The sequence below is a fragment of the Netta rufina genome (genome assembly GCF_964035555.1).
Source record: "Netta rufina genome assembly, chromosome: 8".
NCBI classification, from domain to species: Eukaryota; Metazoa; Chordata; class Aves; order Anseriformes; family Anatidae; genus Netta; species Netta rufina.
In genome coordinates, this window is record NC_140131.1 from 8,529,367 (window position 1) to 8,552,255 (window position 22,889).

At 42.8% G+C, this 22,889-nt stretch overlaps 1 protein-coding gene across 1 annotated transcript in view; it reads left to right on the plus strand.

The window, feature by feature from the left end:
* Nucleotides 1–22,889, plus strand: part of TRABD2B (TraB domain containing 2B) — a gene marked incomplete at its 3' end in the record, with an annotated part of 274,442 nt that overhangs the window by 142,062 nt on the left and 109,491 nt on the right. The window contains exon 3 of the mRNA XM_084290816.1: nucleotides 11,057–11,203. Coding sequence (XP_084146942.1) covers nucleotides 11,057–11,203 — 147 coding nt within the window. The remainder of the gene's footprint in view (nucleotides 1–11,056; nucleotides 11,204–22,889) is intronic.

A 22,889-nucleotide genomic window follows, 5' to 3' on the forward strand; every position in this document is an offset into this window, starting at 1 on the left:
TTTCTCAGATAGACTCATGCTTTGGAGTCATTTAATGAATAATTCCAGACCTACAGCTCATTTCTAAGTGGTACTGAGCATTTGCCATTCAAAACCCAAGCTAAGTTTTTTAGAATTTATTAATTATATCTCTGTATGTGATGAACAACTAAATGTCAAGCATAACTGCTCTTGTACAAAACATAAACACGAGGCAAAATTCCCTACCAAGAGAGTTAGCAGAGCATGGCTGGGGCAAACTAAGGTGACCAATTTACATCTGCGAAGGACTCAGTCTATAAAACCACCTGGGTACATTCCCCCTCTTGCCTACTTCAGGGAAGGTAGAAAGATCACTGCATAGGGAAGAAATGCAGAAAAGCTGCTGTCTTCAAAATGAGCTGATCTCTCACAGGTTTGTGAAGGGTGATATTTCCTTCCCACCGCATCCATCATCCAGGTCTCCTCCCTCAAGGTGATGCAGGCAGCATTTCAGCAGGTGAGGATCAGCACAGCTCTGCTGACATCATCAGAACTGTGCTAAATTACACCGGCTCAGTCTCTGGCTCTGCAACCCTGCTCCTAGGAGTTAGGTTTGAGAAGATATATCAAACCTGGAGGTGGTCCTCAGTGCTATACTTAGTACCACTGTTGCTTTGGGATGTTTGGATGTTTTTCCTACTGTCCTGACATAACTGAGTGGGCTGAAGCCAAGAGCTTCAGAGCCACAGCCACCCACGATTGTGGAAAAGGCTGCTATTGCTGTATAGTATTCCAGGGCAGCAGCAAAGAGATTTGCTTTGGGAATTTGCTTTTTCACCTTAGTGCATCCTGGACTTGCTTGAGCTGTGTCCCCATGTGCAATGTCAGCAACATCAGTGGGATTTCTGGGAATCTTCCTGGTGAAGCACAGTTTTAGGGGGAACAACCTGGTGAAAACTGTTTCAGGGGATGGCAGCATGTGCCAACTTACTGCTGTGTTTTACAGATTTACAGTGGACCAGTATTAGTCAGGCAAGGAAATAGAGGGGAGGAGAAAAAGTATTTTACTTTTTTTTTTTTTTCTCTCTCTGCTTTGTGGGGGGGAGTGCGTTGCCTGCCCAGAGGAGGAGATACATCTAAGGAGCAGGGAGATGTGGCTAAGGGGACATAAGATGAATCTGAGGCTTCTTTCTTTATCAGGTATTTCTCTTCTGTCTGAGTATATGAACCAGAATGGTGCTTGAAAACAGCAGTAACTCTGATACTTATTTGTTTTGTATTAACATGGGGAAATAGCCCACCTTCAAGGATATTTGAAGCTTTGCAAATAATGTTTTTCAAGGTCTTTTCTTACTGGTTAGAAGAAAAAGGAGAAAAAAGAAAAGAAAAGAAAAAAAAACAAAAAACATTAGCTAAATGAAGCGCTTTCCCCAGAATGTGCCAGTTCATGTAAATTTTCACAGCAAGAATACAACATTTGGCTTTAGCATAAATCTGTGAAGATTCTGCTTGATTTCTTAACAGCATATCCCCTCCAGTAGCTGGTTTCATAGGCATTCTCTGACTGAAATGGAGACTGTTTAGCCTAGACATACAAAGGTTCAAGTAATGTGATCTTTTAGTCCCAACGGTAATGAAAATATGGTAGTTATAGCTGTCTCTAGAAAGATAACCTCCCATAGTTCATAAACAACAGAATTGCATTGAGGGAGACTTATATTAGTAGAAAATAGTGTCTGAATTTAACATTATGACCTTGAAAGCTAACTGAGTAGTTTGTTTCAAATAATTATTTTTATAAATTTCTTCTGTCTTGGCAACTTGACTTGTGAATAGATTGCAGTTTCCTTTAACCTATTTGTTAGTGGAATTTATTTGCTGAATAACTGATGTAAATAACTCGGTGAATAGAAAGTAATTATTCTTGGCCTCCACTTAGTTTCAAGGCAAGCACCTGGCTGCAAGTAGATGATATGAGAAATTTGAGCTGCTGTGATTTGATGGGTAGGTCACCTTCTCTTCCTGGCTAACTGAATATTGAATAATCTTTATGCAACTTGCTGCTTCCAGGCAAGAGTCCTGTAAACTGCAACACAGCTGTAATGCTATACAGTGTATACTGGAGCTGCCGTGCCATATGGGTAGCAGCAAGTGGATCTGGTGCATCCTCCTCTACCCTCAGAGAAGGCTTCCCCTATGTGCAGGCTTCCCTGGCTGTCCCTGAGCTCTGAAATGACAATTTGTGTCTTTGGGTGCCTCTGATTCTCCATTTTTTCTTTTCTCTCTTCCTCCAAAAGGCAGCTGAAGTGGGAGCTCCTGCATTCATATCTTGTTAAGCTCATGGACGCATCTGTAGGTTTTTCTGTAGGTCCCCTTGGCTTGCAGGGCATGGTGCAGGCTGACTGCAGGGCTTGCAGTGAGGGTTTCAGCTCCACAGTAAACATCCATTTATTGGCTGTATATCAAAGAATCGTAGAATGGCTTGGGTTGGAAGTGACCTTAAAGATCATCCAGTTCCAACCACCCTGCCACAGGCAGGGATGCTGCCCACTGGACCAGGTTGCTCAGGGTCTCATCCAGCCTGGTCCTGAACACCTCCAGGGATGGGGCACCCACAGCTTCTCTGGGCAACCTGTTCCAGTGCTTCACCACCCTCTGAGTAAAGAACTTCTTCCTAACATCCAACCTAAAACTCCCTTCTTTTAGTTTAAAACCATCCTCCCTTGTCCTATTATTATCTACACGAGTAAAGAGTCCTTTTCCATCCTTTTTATAAGACTCTGTTAAGTATCAGAAGGCCAGGTGCAAAACAACCTGGTGAGGTTGTTTTGCATAACAAAATAAATTCAAACCTTTTCCTGTGCTGTCCCAAATCCTGATGTGCTTTTTTTTTTCGGGTTTGCCCTGCTGCTGAACTCGCAGGGACACAATCACCTTCAGGGTTAGGAAACATTCCCTTTTCTACAGATGCCAACTTGGTCATGCTCATGTGGAGACTGGGGAACCGAGCCAGTTGTTACCCCAAACGGTCCTTGGCCAGAGGCAGTTGGTTGCTCCATCTGGCTTGCTGGAAAGTGTACCCATTCCTAAAAGGCAGTCATTTATTCTCCAGCGTGCTGTTGTACATTGAAATTGGCACCTGTTTGTGCTGATACCTGGGGCTGGGAGCAGGAAATTCAGGTCTTTATGTCCCTTTCAGCCCTTCTTGCTGTGGGAGCAGCAGTCTGGAAAGGGGCCGTGCTGGCATCGTGAGGTGTTAAGCTGGGATGGCTGAAGGAGTTAATCTGCTGCCTCACTGTAATATAATAGAAAGAAAAACATGCCTGTGGGGCTAGTCCATTTTACTATGTAGCTTCAGCTGGTAATTAAAAAGAAGCAGTTCAAAATTAAGCAGTAATATGAATAAAACCCCAAATTAAATATACCCAGGACAGGCTGGATTTTCAATGGGTGGATGCATAGCATATCATTAAACCAGGCTTTTTAAAAAAAAATATCTCAGGCTGGCTGCCTAAAACCAGGAGCTCCCAAAGCTTTGCTCTATCCCATGAGGGTGCACCTTTCACTGTGGCTCTTGTGCCACCAGGGCACGAGCTGAGCCGTATGCCCCACTGGGGCATGCTCCCACATTCTTTCTGTTACAGTGGAGACAAAAAAGTAAAATTGAAACCCCAGATGGGCCCATAACAATCTTACTTGTGAGTCGAGAGCGCAAACGTGGTTTCAGGTTCTCGGGAAGGATTTCATGTGCCTCCTTTGAAAGCGGTGATCCCAGAGATGGGGACAATGTGCCCATTTAAGATGGAAGAAGGTGATCGTGGGCAATGCCCTTTGGGTCCCAAGTGCCTTTCCAGGCTTCCATTTCAGAAATGCAACTGCTGAGCAAAATAGCAGGCTCAGCTGGGCAATCGATGTGGCCTTCTGCGTGTCTAGACAGGCAGCTGGCTGCTCCCGAATAAAGCACTGCATCCAAGCACGGTGGTGATTTGGGGGTAACCAAAGGGAGAGCAGGGAGGCGAGAGGGAAGGAGCGATATGAGAAGAGGCACTGTCAGTCACAAGCTCCCCACTGGGCTGATTTCCAAAAGATGGACGTTGTGTGTCTGAAGAAAGCTCACCCTCTGCTCACCTCATGTCTTACATTCTTTCCCAAACTATCTGTTACCGGACACTTTTGGAGGTGTTGGACTTATCATGGATGAGTTCTTTCATTTCAGTGACACCGTGGCACCTCTCCTGGAACACTGCTCCTGTCCACAAACCTGCAGATGAACTTCTAGCTCCCACAAAACTTGGTGATCATGGGGGTGGGATTCCACTGACATTGAGGTAGCACTTGGGTTTTTGAATACAGCAGTTTGCTAGGAAGTGGTGAGATTCCCACAGGTCAGGGAGCCTGGGGCCAAGACAGGCTTGCAGGGTGGTGGCACAAGAAGGGACAGAATGGGGTCTGAGGGGTATGCAGGAGCCAGGCTGCAGCTCAGCCCAGGGCATCACCAAGTAGGCAGCAAGGCTGTGTCCGGTTTGTCCTGCTGGACCACAGCTTTTCTTGCTTGGGTGAAAATTGTCTCTCCTGTGCCTGTGGGTTTCATTTGGTCTGGAGGTCTTCAACAGTTATCATCAGGTATTGCACAGCCCAGCTCGTTTCTCCTCACGGAATTGGGTGCATTTATATCATAAGAGTGCCCGAGCCTGTTATCTCTGTAATGGTCTTTCTGATGCCTTTGTTATCTGAAAATCAAGTGAGTCTGTTTAAAATCAAACCCAGTTGCCAGCTACTCAGCCCTGGAAGAATTGCTATTCCTCTGGCACAGACTGGTGTCAAATGTGTAAAGAAGTGGAAGAAAATTATTTACATCATAATGTCTGACTTCATTAATAACTAATACAGTTTTTTTTAGGTTAATAGTAGGAGGGGAAATCAGTTTCATAGGCAGTGTTTTGTTGTCTTGGAGGCTAACAGATTTTTAAGTCCAGGAACTGAATGGTTTAGGTGAGTCCTGGTTAGAAGCCATTTTCTTCGGTGCCACTTTTGGTTCAGCTATAAATAAGAAAAAAAATATTGTCGCCCTTTGAGAGTGCTGTCTCATGCCAGAGGTATGAATTGATTGTGCTGTTGATTTACATTCTTGCTGACAAGATCTAAGACTGCAGCCCAGAAGCCTAACTGGCAGCACTTGGACCTGCAAGTCCTCACTGCCGGGCAGTGAGTCGGCCACTGCCACTTGTTGCACTTCAACCAGGAAAACACTTGCTGAATCAGGCTGCTTGGAGTGTGACTCTTTTATTGCAAATATTTAGACTTTGGGGTAGGTTCAGCCATCAAAATTCATCTACTGAACTCAGAACAACCTAGGGAATAACATTTTTCCTGTTAATCTTCGCAGGGTCAGGTCCTCAACCAGCAAATTTCTTAAACGTAGACCTAAAACCTCGAGGCTTCAGGGATAAATGGGATTTTAGTCACTTATTTACAAGCCTAACTGAAAAGGCCATATTTAAGAAATTAGATCTATGTAAGAGTACTGGATGCAAGTAAATCCCGCATACAAAATCCACAAAAGCAATACATTTAGACTGCAAATTTAACAAGTGTAATTCTATCCCTTTCAGTGTTTCAATTCTGATTAAGTTGCAAATCCTTCCTTCTGTTATTTCTTAATCTATTTGCCTAAGCTTGAATTTGGGCATTGACCAAAGCAGAGAGTAATCCTACCCAATTACTGCTCCCTCCTGCCACCGACTGAGAAAAAGAACCAAGTTGTTCTTGTGTCCCCAACATTTTGGGGATGTTTCGGCCTATTTAACATGTGATGTTTATAGTATATGTATTAGGAATGATAAAGTGTTTCTAAAGTACTATCAGGATGGAAATTAACTGAGCTTGGAGTTTTACTCCATTGTCTTTATTTTTGTCTCAACTCCCTTCTGCAAGGGAAGACCTGTATATAAGAGAACAAACTGAGGCTAACTGACCTGTATCTATCAGGTACCCCACAAAAACCCTGCACAGCTGCTATCCAGGCTCCAAGTTAATTATACACACTCAAGCACTGATGAAACCAGAAACGTTGTACAGAAGCAGTATTATAGTACTGTCCTGTCCTTTACTGTCCTTTAGCCCTGGGAATGAATGAGAGCTGCTGTCGACCAGGAGAGTCCTCCCTGCGCTATGGCAATGGTGTGTTGCAGTCCTGGTGTTGAAGGAGTGGGGGACTCATGGACATTGCAGTGTTTTCTGTCAAGGAACTGTTTCAGAGTTTTTTGTTGTTGTTTTGTTTTATGCCTCGATTCAATGAAACACAAAGAAAATAAAAAAATAATAAAAAATAAAATGGCTTTAGCACTTCAAAGTTCATCATGGGAAGTTTGTGTAAAGAGAAAGGTCAAGAGGTTGAAGCTAGTGCTAAGCTCCTGGAAGTCAACTTAAATACTTCCTCGGGACCTTTGGGTGTGCAGGGCTGAAAGCTGGAGCTCTTAGCTCCCTGCAGTATTCCCAGCACCAAGAAAATCAGTCGTAGTCTCAGGGCTGTGAGCTATTAGCACGAGTGTTCTTCACCAGGCCGTGTCTGCGTGTCAGCATTGTTACTAACCCGGTAGGATCTGCCGTTGTTAGGGGTTTCTCCAGGCACCTTGGTCAGATTCAAACTGTTTTATTAAACTGGTTAATTGCTAGTTTGAAAGGGAGAGAAAAAAGCAGGGTCCTTAGGTCTCCCTGGTCAGTGCCAAGCCGCAGACTGTTAACTACTCCTGCCTTTCAGAAGCAATAACTGCGGGTTTGGGGAACATATGGAACCAACTAGCCGAAAGGCTTTTATGAGGAGCTTTAACAGGGGGCACGGTTTTGTGAGCAGAAATTCCAGTGGATGAGTTAATAGTTTCACTTTCCTTAGCTGTCCCTTTATAGGAACAACAACAACAAAGTCAGGCGCGTTCCTCCAGTGGCCCCGGCTGTACAATGTGCCGATGCATCCAGGATTTCTCTTGGACACTGAGAGAGTCCTTTATAGTTCCTCCTGGACCTGTTTTTTCAGAGCTATTTCCTGATGCTGACCTCATTAGGTGAGTTTCACAGCTCACTAATTCCTAGCAACAGTGCAAAAGATTCAAGGAAAGGGGAAACCCGTCTTCTGGAAACCAATGGAACTGAACAGATTTGGGCAAACACTTTTATTGCTTTTCATTAATCTGGAAAATCGGGGACTTGTTTTTTTCTTTTCATTTTTTTCCCTTTTCTCCAGGCCATTATTTTGAACCGAAAGAGTATATTTGATTTTCCATTTGAATATAGAGAATGATAACAACAGAACAAGAATCTCAGAAGAGCAGTACAGCTCAGTACTTATGTTACGGTTTGTTTTGAACCAAGCAGGAGAGTGGGCACTTCTTTTCTTGAGTGGCAATGTGGGTTCTGATGGGATATAGTCACCCAAACGCTTCCAGTAATGCTTATTTAGTATTTGCCTTGTGGTGGCACTTGTCCAAAAGAGAGAGCAAAAGAAAACAATAGTTCGCTGCCCAAGAGATGACATCATAGCGTGAAACTTAAGTACTTGTTTTTGTGGTATTGTTATTAATCATGGTTCCATGCAGGGGTCATCCTGTAACTCCAGCTACTGGAGTCATGTGAATGTAGTGTTTATGGTTCAGCCTTCATAAGTTTAGGAATGGAAAGTGATTTCTCCATCACATAACAATGAAATTTATCTGCACACCAAAGTCTGGTGCAAGAGTTTTCTCAGGGTTTCCTTTCCTTCTCAAGTGTTTTCAATAGCAATTACACCAGAAGAACACAGATCTCTTTCTTTTCAGCTTAATGCAAAGTTTATTTCTTTGATTGTAACATCTGAATTTGTTTTCTATTTTATTAGCAAAATAGTTCATAAGAATATTTGGGACCACTCAAGTATGTTACTATAGTATGGTAACAAGGCTTCCTTGTCTTATTTTAAGATGGCCCCTGAGATGCCACGGTGGCACCATTTGGGACTGTAGTCAAACTGAAGAACCTTTCCACTTGGTTAGAAATCCATAGTATTGCCTCCTAGACAAAGTGATGGGCACGGAGTTGAGCTGTCATTAGAAATGAGGGAACTATAAATTTTAACAAAATAAACTGAGGCGTCCAAGATCAGTGGGGCCAAAGACCAAAGGTGTGCAGTGTGGCAGCACAGGTACTCTTGGGTAGTGGTGAGAACAGATGGCATGAATATAAGAAATGGAGCAGCCTCGTTCACCAAGAAATTAAACCTGAGGACCCTGCCGATCTCCCCCTTCCTGGGCGTACCTTGATTGCAGGTCACCCATAATGCCAGAGCTCTCGCCTTGTCTCAGGTCTGCCTCTGACCTTGCCAGGGAACTGCTGGTCTGGTACAGACCCCTTATCCGTGAGATGGCAATAGGCTATGCAAAAGTGCTGCTAAAAAGTCTGCCCAGTGGTTCCTGGTGCTGTGTGGGGCCGGTGCTACCTGCTTTCTTCAGCAATAAAGCCGGACCCATGGGTTTGCCGTAAGGGCCGAGCTGGTGTCTCCAAACATGCTCATAAAATCCGTGTGTTGAATGCTTCTCTCCAGAGAATGACACCACTTGGGTGAAAAGGCTTCCTTCTGGCAGGGTGAAAAACCCCTCCTGTTGTCCGTGTTTGATCGCTTGCAACTCAGGGCCAGAGACAGCTGCACAAAAATGGCTTTCAAAGCACACAGATGTGAGGATCATAAATTGCGTGAATAAAAATGCACTTTCCCAGAGCCAAACCCTTAGCTTCCCATCACTTCCCAGAACAAATACTGTCTGCTGTATTTATTAGGTGGGACTGTGTACGGGCAGTCGCTCTAAGTGTGTTTATTTTGAAGTCATCAGTTGTTCGGTAATCTCAGGCACCTCTGGGAGATTTAACTCAGATAGAGGTTTAGGCTGGAGGTCGTGGGGTCACTGATATTAAGATAGGGAGAAGGAAAGGAAGCAGCATTGTTTTTGTGGCATTATCTGAACAGTAAGGAAAAATAAATGCAGCTTTTAAGATGGCTTTAACCAGACTCTGGGGGAAAAAGCCTACAAATCCAGCCGGCAAGTGACTGCTACAAGACTCTGCATCTCTTCAAGTGTGTTTTGGGCCACCCAACCAAAACCCATGGTGATTACGGCGTGATTAAGCAAGACTTCTCTAGAAATCTGCTTAGGCGGCTGAAATTTTGCTTTAGCATATGCAAGAGCTTCAATTTCTAATTTTAACTCCCAGCCTAGAATAAAATCTCTCGAGCTGCTTTTTGGGCAGTTGCTTGAACCCGGCGATTCGCTTCCCTGCGGTGTCAGCGGAGTGCCAGAGCTCAGCTGGCCACCAGCACTTAGGTCCCATTGCAAGGCGGGGAAAGCGAGCAAGAACACGAATGTCCTGACACGGCCACTGCCACTAATGAACTCTGGGGTCCATCTCCTGTGGCAAGCTCTGAATAACTCCTTCTTTCTCATGGTGGTGTCTTATATGAACTCACACTGCGGCTTTTTCTGCAACCAGACGATTATTTTCAAGGAAAATGCAGGCAATTTTCTTTAAGACCTCTAACCCTCTGCAAATATGACTGAAATCAGCTAATAGGTTCCAAATTTATTAGGAGGAAACAAAGAGACAGAGGCAGAGCATGAACGCAGAGCACTGGTTTCCTCAGGAAGCCAGAGTAACCCCCCAAAAAAGTCATTTGGAATAAAGGAAGGATTTGTTTATCATCTCCTTAATATTTTACCATAAAACACTCTGTCTTATCCTCAGGGTTTTTGTGGTTGTTTGTATATATGTGTGTGTGTGTGTGTATACACATTTTTGTATATAAAAATCCAGCAACATCCATTGTTTAAAAAATCAAAAATGAGAAGGATTTTGCTAAAAGCATTTTGGGAAAACCTCTACTCTCGGTTTTCCTGTCAAAGTTTTTCTAAGCTTTTATTTTTATTAGTCAAAATGTTTAGAATCCCCAGGAAATCCTGGGATGAACCGTTTCCTCTTTGAGCTGTAGCCCTTAGGGGAAAAAGAGAAAGCTCAGAGCCTTTCAAAGCTTAGAAATTTTTAAGCTGTATTTTTTTGCAGGTTTTTTAAATTACAGGAAAACTAAGTTAGGTAGATGCTTAACTGTAGGCTATGGTCCTGGGAAAGTTGGATCTCTTTGTAGAAAAGCCTGAAGAGACCCTTAGGTCTGAACAAGGAAATCTCTTAGGCTTGGATCTTAAGAGGGAACCAATTGCAGAACTGCGATGTAACAGGTTCTTTTGAAAGACCATCTTTATATTTTTAAAAAGTAAATTAAAAATAACATTTGCTTTCCCTCAACCAGAATTTGTGTATGTTAGTTAACATCTAACAGCTTCCTATTAAGAGGCTGTTAATGCCCTGGAGATACTTTTATTTTCTTATTCCTTTAAAAAATAAAAATAAAAAATAAAAATCTTGGATCATATTTGTTATATACCTGAGGTTTTGCAGAAGTAAATCCAATTGACAGTGTTACAATTCAATATATATGTTCATATTGCAAAAGGGTAGGTGAAGGGGGAAAGGCTAAGGAAGGGAGACTAATAGTGAATTTCCTAAAGTTTCTGGCATTAAAATCATTCAGAAATTCCCCTGCTACAACAGTGACTTCCTAAGTTTTTAAGATTATGATTTTTTAATTTTTTTTAAATCTTCTAGCTTTATTTGGGCTTTGGATTTAAGCTAGCTGTCAGGAAGCAGAGACAATAGAAGAGAAGCTTCCTACTTCTGGGACTTTTTCATTCCAGTGTCTCTCACGTAGCCAAGTTCTGTGCAGAGATAAGCTAATTGTCCTCAGACCACTTGGCCATGAGTTCCAAGCAGTGTACGTATTATGAAATTAGACTTTATGAAGAATATCAAGGATCCTGTAATAAGGAATTCTATTAGAGAAGGGTGGAATTCCCTTCCAGTTGGGAATACCTAAAGATCATTCCTTACTGCTGTGGGCTACAATGGGTCAATAAACTTCAGGCACATAAGAGTTTTTAAAAGTTTAGTCTCTAAGGCTTTGCTTCTTTGATACTTGGTATCTTGAACTCCTCTCCTGTTTTTATTATTTACATTTCTACAGGTGCTGTTTGCTCTGAACCAAACTCTGCTCCAACATGAAAGTCTCCGAGCAGGTAGTTTGCAGGCCCCATATACCACTGAAGATCTCATCAAGCATTACAATTGTGGAGACCTGAATGCTGTCATATTCAATCACGACACTTCTCAGGTAAGCAAAAGTGTTATGGATGGGCCGGATAACTGAGAACAAATCAGTTGTTTTAATAGCAGTGGTATTCTCCCTTAAAAGGCAGGAAGTGTTCTCCTGCCAAAGCCCCTGATCTAAAATTTCTGCGTTGGATACAGTGACCTCTGTTCGTTAAAATGCTTGGCATCTGTTTCTGCCAGATAAATGCACACATAGCTCCCCTCTTACAGGTATCATATGACAACAAAGTGTTTAATTCAGCTGATGAATAGAGGTACAGAGAGGTTAAGAGCCTGGCAGAAGGCCTGTCAGGTGCCTATAGCACAGAGAAAAGTAAAACTCCGGTCGCAGGGTCATCACTTTATACCCCGTCTCCTCTTTTCCCTGTTCCTTTTGATGCCTTGTGTTTTCTTCTCTATATTTGCCTGGTGAGAGACTGGGGCTTCCTTGGTATTGCATTTGCTCTGGGGAAGTGACTGCCTGGAAAACTTTCCTAGGAATGTGCCTGAAAAAAAGTTAATTATGGATGTTTGTGGGGCTGTTGAATGTGGTCCCCTCATTAAGGGGGGAAAAAAAAAGCTTTGTAATATTTGAGCTTATATTTGGAGAGGAAGTGAACCTTATGTAAATACTCTATAAAGTAAATAACTTCTCAAACATGTCATAATTCAATAATTTTGTATGTGTCTCAGGCAGCCCTTCAGTCTCTGTTTATCTTAGTTATCCACTGCTATTAAAGACTCTCAATGGAGCAGAAATCTGCTTTCAGACTAGTCTGATAGTTCATGGCAAACTCCAGGATTCTCTTTTAATACTTAGGTTCCTCTTTATTCCTTCCCATTAATTCTACGGAAACTTGGTCTTTGGATGTCTTCTAGTTCTTTTTTTTTTGATAAATGTCCCCAGGTTCCTGTCTCAGGTGCAATGACTTGCTTAAAGGGGACCTGTACAACCTTTGGCAGTATTATATACGTTTTGCCAATGAAAGCCTATTATGTTATCTTGTGTTGCACAGGGCTCTGTGAGCTACTTTTTGCTCAGAGAAGGAGCTGAGAAAGTGAGGATGGCCCCAGTCTGCCTGTAATGCAGCCACCCTCCACAATCTGCATGCTTTCATAGTGGTTTTGTATGCCCCTCTTAGAAGTTCTAGGCAGATGTGTAAAAGACATCCACTGCAACTTTTCTATGTCATCTATCACAGAACTAACCTGCCCCTCAATGGGCAGAAAGACATCAACTTGGACAATCAAAGATCACTAAATTCTAGACAAATGGTCGTTTCTCCTCTTTTTCCCTTACTGGTTATCATTTTCAAACAGTAGAAAGAATGATTGATTATAATGAACGGGATCAAATCTCTTTGCTCTCGCAGTGAATCCAGTCCTAGAGAGTGAAGCATTGGTTCAGTATCCCTAAGCAGGACGTGGCAGCGTGGTTAACCTGGCAGTACTAAAGGAGAAGTCTGTGTAGCACCAAAGCTGCCAGAGCTGTTCTTTCTGGGCAGCCCTGAAAAGTAAAGGGAGGAACCAACTCAGGTAAAAACAGGTCTGTAAAGACGTGATATGTGAATTACAAAAGGCAGAGAGCTCAAGACTTTAGAAGATCCTGGAGAAGATGACTAACAATTCCTGTAATGTGAAGGCAAACACATGAGATAAACACATCATGATTTTGAAGAAATCCTCCTGCAAGATGTGCTAATATATTTGCCATGGATGCAAAGAAATACCAGTCATAAAATCATGAAGACAGTCTTGACATCTGGATGTCCTGTGTCATCTTTTTGGGGCTATCAAACAATGTAATTTTGCCAGCGTTTTTTCTCAGCCTGGGTCCGTGAGACAAGTTATGGCCTTTCACACTGACTGCATTGACTCGCAGACATCTGCGATTTGTTGACACAATGTCCTATAACAGACCTGTGTTTTAGACTTGAGAGGCACAGAACGCTGTAAAAACTTTTTTATCCCTGCAAATTCTTGGATCAAATGTGAGTTTAAAAACAGTGTTAAAGGAAGAAGAAAGAAGCCATAACCAATGAGAGTTCAAGCAGTGGTGTTAGTCATGGTCCCAGAGTACACACAGTTGATAGAGATTATAACACTTACAGGCCATGGAAAATTAAAATCTCTGTATGTATACTAGTCCCTGCAGAACTCTAAATGTTGTGGAGTATTTTCATCTCTTGGGTTGTTGTTTTTAATTTGGTTAAAGAGGTTTTTTGTTTCGTAGTGTTTTTATAAACCAGCTTTATACCATTTATTTTTAATTGCATGCAGAACAAAATAGAAAATTAAAACCTAAAATAACTCTCTATGCAGGTCAACTTTTGCCAGTGGTAATCCTGAAGTTTATTCTACCTGTTTTTTGCAAGGATGATCTCCCCGCCACAAAGTCTTTACCATTCAGTTATCAAATTTGATTAACCTGGCTTAAATATTACATATGAAGTATCCCCCATGGCATTTTTCTTTTGAGCCATTAAATCTAAGCACAGGGATTTATCACATGTCTAGAGTTTATTGCAGTCCTCATCAGGTGACCAAACTGATAGGTCTGCAAGTGCAGAAAAACTTTGAATATCCCAAGTTGGCTGCATCATCACTTGAACTTCTGGGTTCATTTGAGGGCTGTTTATAAGGTTACTAGTGTCTGCTGGTTGCTTGAAAGTTAGTGGGAGCTGCAGGATAAAGGTCAGTCTGTCCATCAGTTCCCTCAGTTCAAAGCCGCTATTTTCGGTAACTGTAACATGTTGGAAAGTTTCCTAGACCAAAGCAGGAGTCCAGGCACTGGGTCAGAGGACAGCTCCTTCGGCACCCCGGGGAAGGAGATGGGGACAGGGAAGGGGACAAGGAAAGAACAAGATTACCTCAGGGATCTGTTCCCTGCCTTGGGGCTGGAGAGTCAGGTTTAGTTGGGTTGAGGTGGGAGCATGTCCCCAAATCTCTGCTGTTTTCCTGTCCTGGAGCAATCAACACTGATGAGCACTAAGGAAATTCTTCTCAGTTTCATTTTTTTTTATTATTTTTTATTTTAATTAACAACAGTGAAAGTGGGAAACACCTCTCCTTTCCTGTGGTTATATTACATTCCTCATTCCTTTCTCTCTCTCTGTCTCTATCCCTTTTTTTTTTTTTTTAATTTTGTTTCCAACCACCATTTTTCTGAACATATAAATCCTTATTCAAACTTAATAAAATTTTAAGAGGCTGAGTTTATTCAGTTAGACTGTGACCCAAAAGTGGAGTAGGAAACATCTCTCCTGCTTGTACAGCCTTCTGCAAACTCTTGGTTCTCTTGTGACTTTTTCAATCAAGAGACTTACATCGGAGTTTCTGGGCAGAAAGTCAACATGATATGGAAGAGAAAATATTCTAAGATAAAGATAGGATAGGTTTATTTTCCTTTATCTCCAGACTTTTTTCCCCAAATAAATCATAGTTTCTTTCTCTCCTTTTGAAAAAAAGTTGTCTACAAGTGAAGAGGCATGAGATTAGATCAGCAGCTTTAACTTTGGTATTGTCTGAAGCTTTTACAAAGGAATTAAGGTCAGCATGTCCAGATGCATTAAAACACAAAAAGAAAAAAAAAAAAAGTCCAAAATTAGAAAACTGTCTACCTCCAGAGAACACTTTCTCTTACCTAAGACAGTTAAAAAATTGCTTAATAAGCTGAAGCCTTGGTGAACAAGAATTAGAGTACAGAACAATTTCTCTTGTATTTTGTTCCCTAAATCTGATGTAAAAGTGTTTATTTAACTATGTTGAACTGGTACCTGTAGAGTTTGGGGTTCAGGGGTATCTTGTACCCATTAATTCTGTGATCAATTTTGAGATGTTCAATTGTTTAAGGACAGTTCTGTAAAGCAGCTTCATCTTTGCCAGCATGGATTTGCTGGTTCTGTGTTTCCTTGTATTCCTTTCTATGCTTTATAAAGAGGGGATGAGGAGGGTATTTTTCCTCTAACCCTTCCCAAAGACTATACCCGTGATCTCCAGCTATTGTTTTTCCTCTGCTGTCCTCAATCATTCTTCTGACCTCAGGAAGGCTCCTGTCCAGGACAGGGTAGTTTCTCCTCTCTCTTTGCTGATCTGGCATACCAGAGGCATGTGGCTGCACTGCTTTTATTATAGACAGTTTTCTTCAAGCCAGGTCCCACTGCTTGCATACTTGTTATTTGCCTGTCCCGTTCAGGGTTATCGATACAATGCAAGGGTCGTACCTGCCATTTATAAAGCATCTTTCATCCAGAGACCTCTTGTGTTTTGTGTGTGTTTTGGGCTGTATTGAAATAATTGAGTGTATTTCCATATGAAAATGAACAAATCAAGCTAGGCCAGTGAATAACGCAGTTTATATGCTTTCTGTTCACCTGAGTTAACAATCTTCATGTTGCCAGGAGAGGTTATGTTATTGCTTCATCCTACACAGAAAGGCAGGCTATGCAATGAAGTTATTTGGTGATCACCTCAGCCTTGCAGATATGTCTCAACCCTTTTTGGGTGCTGAGGGCTCGTTGTGACTCCTTCTTATAGCTCTGCCCATCATAAACAACTGAGCTTTTTGTATAACTTGCTGGTATGATGTCACCTGTACCTTGAATTGGTTCTGCAGTTCAAAAGTCCATGGATTCATGCTGAAATGCATTGTTTGGGTAGTGGACTTTGCCTTTTGAAAAGGATGTGGTGATCCTGATATTACAGACCCATATGATAGCAGCATGTCAGTAGTCAGCCTCCCTAAACCACAGAAAAGGTTTAGTTCATCACTTCACAATATACTTGCTGTTTATAAACAGGTTGTGTTATATACCTCTTTAAAAATGGTATCATTCTGCATTTAAACCTGTCCTTTAAGATTTAAGAGTCCTGATAATTCTAATTATATCATTAATTTGCCCCATTCTCATTTTGGATAAAATATGACTGGATTTCTGGCTCACTCCTCGAATCAATGAAAGCTATCTGTGGAATGCCCCAGCTTCAATAAATGCAGAAACACACAGCTGAAACCATTAGGTAGAGTGTTGAATGATAAGCAGACCTAATTTGTCCAAGGAATGGAGTTTTATCTATGGGAAAAGAAGATAAATCCTTAAACTGAAGGCACAGCTATTGTAACACAACACTTTGGAAGCATCTTATCGTTTTCAGCTGTAACAAAGTGCAGACGAACTGGCACAGCTTCTCGTCCTTCCAGGGAAAGTGATTATAGGCTTTTCAGCAAAGCAAGTGCAAGGTTGTCCCAGGCACCAAGTGAGCTGGTCCCAAGAGTTTCTGGGTCCAGGTGAGGGGTCGGTAACACTTCCACAAGCATAGGTTGCTGGTGAAACTGATGGCAGTCCCATCATTGCTTGGGTGTTTGGTGACATGCATTCAGATCTGCTTGTGCTCCAACAGCAAGCAGAGGATGTCTCCCGCCTTCTTGTCTCTTGGCTGTAGCACAGGATGCTCTCACAGAGATGTTGCTTTCCCATAGTCCAGAAGAGCTCCTGATCAGCTGTGATGGGGTCATTCGTTCTTTCCACTTGCACCTGAGTCACAGCTTCGTGTATTGGTGTATTGTGAGCATTTGGAAGCAAAAAAGCAGAAGGGCGGCCAACGTTTTCAGAGTCTAATTTTCATATTATGTCAGAACAGGATTTCAGATTGGAGCAATATTGTATTTTGACTTATGTGTTTTAGAAAATTGGTTACAGATCCAGATTGTGAAAGTCTAGTTGTTGATGACAGTGCTGGGGAAAACACTGCAGAAATTATTTTTTTTGTGAATTATCTGGAACATTCCCAGATAATTTTCATGCTACAGGTTTTGAAAATAGGTTCTTGCTTGGAAATTTTCATTGTATGCTTGCATTTAGCATTGTCTAACTTGGAAGTTCCTTCTTTCCTCTTTTCTGTTTCCATGGAGAAGGCAATGGGAGAGTGAGAGAAAGCAGGAGAGAAATTGGAACAAGACATTTAAAGGCAAAGATTTTTCTTTCAGAGACTGCTGTGTTACTAGAAAAGAAACATTTGCTTACAGAAAAGGGCTGATTTACATTAAGGACATTTAAGGATTGTTGACTACCTGTATTACTTAGTAAGGGAATCAACTATAAAAGAGCATGAAACTGACTGGGAAAAATATTTGGAGCTGAAGGTGGTAGCATGCTGCTTTCTGTGCATTGCTATATGTTTGCTGTAAAGCATTTACTGTCCCTTCTTTTTAAAGAGCTGGTTTATGAAGTGTTTCTTGGAAAGACTTCTTCAAGAGAAATGTGAAAGACTTGTTGGTTTTTGAAACAATATCTTGTGAGTTGAATATACAAAATGTTTCTTCTCTCTTTGTGTTTTATCCAGAGGATGTGTTTGTCACCTCATTAAGACAGGGAGGGAAAAAATGGGGGGTCAATTTGGTTGTCCCAGCTGACTTGGCAGGATTAGTATCCAGGCATTATCTGAAAAGTTGTTGTTCTTGGGTACTCCTTGACACAGCTTTTCCTGGTCCAACACTTACTGTTCAAGGGTGAATAGTGAGCCCAGTAGATCAGGTTCACCAGTATAAACTGGTTTTGCTCCCCGATAGCAATTTCAGACCTGGAGCTTCTTTTCCCTGGGGGAGATGATTGCTGATAAGCCCAAAGTCAAGCCTTGTACGGTTCTAACCACTTAGTAGTAAAACAGCTCCAAGGATAACTAAGCACGATTTGTCTCTATTTAACTGATTGCACCTAAATTATTCCTTACTTTTTTCCTGGTTGGTCCCCATTCCATTTTGAATTGCTTTCTTGGCAATGTTCTGCACCTTCGTGTCCTATTCTAGACCTCCCAAACATCCCCCGAGTCCCAATCTCACACTAGTTCAAAAGTCATCGTCTCGCCTCTGGTCCAGCTGCTGTTGCGTTATCAACCAGCGTTTCCCTTTTTGTTCTTTGCTAAGTTGTGTGAAATTTTGCAAACCGTATCTTTTGGGTCATGCATCCCTTGGGTTAAAATCAGGTTGCAAACTTCACATAAGCATTCAGGCTTTCCCTAGCACCCTACCAAATGTGTATGGGAAGAAACTCGTGGCAGAGCCCTGACAATATATTCTCAAGATGAACAAACTCGCGTTTGTACCCACTGCTGGCCAGCTGATCTCCCACTGTATAAGAAAAGACAAAATGAAAAATACCTTAGGAAAAAGAACTGCAATGCCTTAATAAACAAACCTTCTGGCCCCATTTTTTTTTCACTTTATTGCCCTGCTTTGCCTTTTGATCAGTACCTTTCCTTGGGTGTCATGGCAATATAATAGGTGATGGTTTTAGTGTCAGAACAGAAGAAAAAAATCTTTGTCAAAGGAAACAAAGCATTTGGAAGGGAAATAGAAAAACTTGAACTTTTCCATATGTTTGCAAGCTCATGAAAGCTGGCCTCAAAAAAATCCCAATGTTAAACGGGTTTTAAGTGGGGCAGGAGTTATCAGTCGGTAGTTCAGATTTACCCTCCCCACTGAAATCCAAACCTTTATTTGCATACACTGCAGGCTTGTCATCCTTATTCAATTAATGAGCAGGTCCCTGTAATCTGGTCCTAAATATACACTGCATAGCTGGGTGAAGCTTGCAGAAAGGGGGCCGGGATCATTGTTCTGGCTGTTTTGTTAAGACTTCTTTAATCAAAACATTCGTTCAGATAGAGGGGCCGGCTGCATATTTTGGCATCGCTACCAAGGGGAGCAGGGACAGGCTTGGGGTGGGGAAAGAGGCTTTGGGGGAGGGGTTGGTGTTGCTTTTTTTTTTTCTTTTTTTCCCCAACTGCTTGGAAAGCAACTATTTAGCTGGTGTGGAAAAACAAATAGAAAACACACATGGAGGTCATGACTTTGCAGGGATGTGCTGAAAGTCCTTTTTTAGCAGGGATAAAAGTATCACCCCCCCAAGCTGTTTGTGAGGTGCACAACCCATCCCTGTGGCCTTTCTCCTTTTTTTTTCCCCCTTTTTTTTTCTTTTTTCCCTTTTTTATTTCTTTTTCTACAGTCAGGCCAGCAGTGGCTTATGAAGCTTTTGTTTCACCTGCAGATTATTTTTTTTTTTGAAGTACAATGTGCTATCTTTAGAAAATTCAGTAGTTCTCAGCCTACTTTTCCTCTCTTGGTCTTCTTTGATTTGTAATTTTCCTCCATTTAGAAGTTCAGATGCTCCTGTGGCTCATGGAGCTGAGCTTGCTAATTTGAAACGCAAAGATCTCCTTTTTGGACACTAAAATTGCCGTGCCATGCTAAGCGGTACCCAAGCTAGCTTTTAATCGGGTAGGCCAATTACAGAAAGCTTGCTGGTGAGACCTGCAATGCATCTGCAACACACACATGAACTCTGAGCAGCGACGTGGGCGGGCTCAGGGGTTAGCTCACAGCCAGATGTGGCTGCCATGACCTGGTCCCAAGAAGCAGAGTTGCTCTTACACCAAATCTCTTTGTGCTCTTGGGCTTTGTCCTGCAAGTTCTTTCCTTCGCTCACTTTCCTTCCCCTCCATTTTGCTTTTTTTCCCCTCCGGCCTCATCCTGGTATTTTCGGTGGGCTTCTGGTGCTGCCCTCTGCCCTGCAGTACTGGGTTTTGGAGAGCAGGGGAGGCTCTTCTCCTCCTCTTCCTGCCATTGCTATTGCCAAGGAAAATGGTACAGCCAGGCTGCCTGCGCCGCTCGCCTTCTGCCCTTTTTCTTGGCAGCAGATGAAAGCAAGAACACATTGAAAAGAGCAGGGCTGAGCTTGCTGGCTTGCAGGTGTGAGACACCCCGACCTCAGCTGCTGCCCAGCAGCCCGAGCACCCATCTGTGGGGTGGGAACAGAGCTCCTTAGCAGTGCAACCCAGCCCTCTGAAAGAGAGGACTGAGAGAAGAAATGCTGAGAAGTGCAGCAATGTATCCAAGTTGCAATGAGTCAGAGCCAGAAAATAATTCGGGGTTTGTGAAGCCCCCTCTCCTTCAGCTCCCAGTCTGCTAGACCACACTTTCTGCTGAGGGAGAGGTGACTGCCCCTTGGCCTCACAATTTCTCAGTGCTGTTTCCTGCTGTCAGGGCTTTGGGACACTACAGGGTCTCACTAAGCCAAGGGACACAATGGAAAATCCATTCCTGTGGTGGAAAGGCTGAGCTGGTCCAAACCCCAGAGCAGATCCCGAAGGGCTCCCTGGAGCAGGGGTGGCTGCAGCAGGGCAGCGTGGTGGGCGAGTGGGTGGGAAAGCATGGGTGGGAGAAGCTCGCCTGCTTTTTGACATGCTCCCAAAACTTCCAGGCCGCTGGCTGCAGTGAGGGTTGTCTCTTGAGAACTGCTCTGCGTTCTGCAAAGGCAGTGGGAACAAAGTTGGATGAGCACGGATTGGGAATATGTTAAAGCTTTCTGTGATTTCCAGTCAGACCGTGTCTGTATCCAAGTTTGGTGTCAGGGCATACTTCTGGTAAACCAACTAGCAGCACAAAATCCACCAAACTGACACACCTATCCTGGCCCTGTCCTCCAAAATGTGCTGGAAGTGCCTCTGACCTCCCATCACGGGTAGATGTTTGCTGTGGGAAAGTAGAGAAATGGGGCTGATTTATCCTGAAAATCTAAGACTCCTTTTACAATCTACTCAGGCTTCTAATACATTACTGCAATTTGTGGTGCTTAAAAATTAGAAATTGTCACCTTAAAGCAGCAGGCATTGAAGGACGGGCTAATTGCAACATGCCTGGATCAGACACCATTTTGCAGTCCTGGTTTCCATTTTGCATAACGAACTGGAAGCTTGTCTCCTTGGCAGCTGCCAGCTTTGGGCTGAATCAGAAGAGCCAGACGTTTTTGGCCAAGGTCTCCATCAGGATGGAAACTCAGGAGTGCTGGAGGAAAACCAGCCGAGTCGACAGCAGAGTTTGTCACTCCAGCAGCCACGTCCTCCTCATGGAGCTGCTTCCTCATGCAGCCCATTTTCTTTGCTGGATTTGAATTCTTCATATCAGAGGCTGCAGTAAGTGAATATTGCTCTCCCAGATGCCAGAAGGGTTCATAAATCAGAGAGAAACAGGTGTCTTCCCAGTCCAGGGTAGTATATTTTGCAGCAATGCAATAAAAAACCACAATGCCCTGTCAAGGCTGGCTAACAGGAAGGTATCCTCCCTTCATAAACGAGTGATAACTGGAGCTCAGATGTCAGCCTCTGACCCAGCAAGTGCTGGTGTGAATTTAGGGCTGTTCAGTCTCCCAGAGGAGCTGGCGGGTTTCAGGATGCTGCTTTGGCTCTCCGGAAGCCCGCGTAAGCTGCGCTGTCAGCTCTTGAGATTCTTATCTCGGGTATTGCTCTAGACAATATAAAAGTTCCTGACCTGCTGGTACTGGGAAAATCTTGGGAAGCATGATCCTTTACTTGTCTCCTGGCCTCTGCCCACGTAAAGCTCATAAACCAGGCAGCTAATGATATATAATGGATATCATATTAAATAAAGTGTTGGTGGTGGTGTAACAACTGGAGATAAGAATTACTAGCATGGAGGCTGAGCTGTCCTGTCAGGGGAAGACGGATGGGTTTTGTGTTTAGGTGCGGGACTGGAACTTGAGAAGCTGATGGCCTTGCCATGGTCTTGTCTCGTGACTTGGAGCGAGTCTCCTCCTGTTTTCTCTGTCTAGCCTGTGAACTCCCAGGGGAGAGAGGGGCCATAAGGCATTATTATTAGGAGATTCCCCTGCGAGGAGCAGTGATGGTAATATAAATGGGGTGGTCTGGAGTTCAATGATGCGCATGCCATGAGGTTGGAAAGCCATTAGTTGTCTGCTTACTGGGAGACAGGGAGCAAGGAGTTTCATCAGCTGAGAGGGCTGAGCAAGACAGAGGACGACAATGTCAGGAGAGGTTTCAGGAAAGGAAATTTTCTCAGACCATGTGCCTTGAAGCAATCAAACTTCACCTCAGCTGTGGCCTTTATTTTCTAGGGTACCAGTGGTGCCTAACCCCAAAAGAGGAAAAACACAGTGATGGGCTGTGTGGGCATACGCTGATATGGAGACTGGTTGCTTCTGTATATTTGAAATCATTCTGCTCCTAAATGGGCTTTCTGAGACCACTGTATTATTTTCCATGGCAGGGATTGATTGGCTTCCCATTTCCCTACCTGAGCTTCTTCTCCATCTCTAGCTGAATTATGGATGAAGGTCATTTCTGCACACACACAGCCCTTTAACCTGATATTGGTGGTACTGATTTTCTATTGACATAATCCTATTGTTTGAACAGACATTCCAGGAATAGGCTAGCATCACTGGAACAGAATGAGGCTAACAGGGGTTACTGAAGGAATGGGAAATGGGCAGAAATGTAACATATAGTAGTAGGAACAAAAACACTATTCCTCCACATCTGATTATGATTTGATACTGGACTGAATCTAGAGCAGTTCCACTGTAGCCAGTGGATCCAAAGCAGGGAAAAAATGTTTTACAAAGTTGAAGGTGCTTATATGTGTCCAAAAAATTATTTTCAGATCAACATTCACAGCTTTGGCATTGTGCCTCTGCCCAGAAAATTTGTCCAAATATTAAAAAATAGTAAATAAGAAAATGTATTTAAATGTCATCCAATGTTTATGAAGTTTCAGCTGAACTTTGGCAGTCAGCCCTAACTGTGATAAAAGACCCTGCACCAATATATTTTTCTTTTCTCTTTTTTTTCTTTCCCTTTTTCTCTGTTTCTGTAGACAAAGCTGACAGCATAGC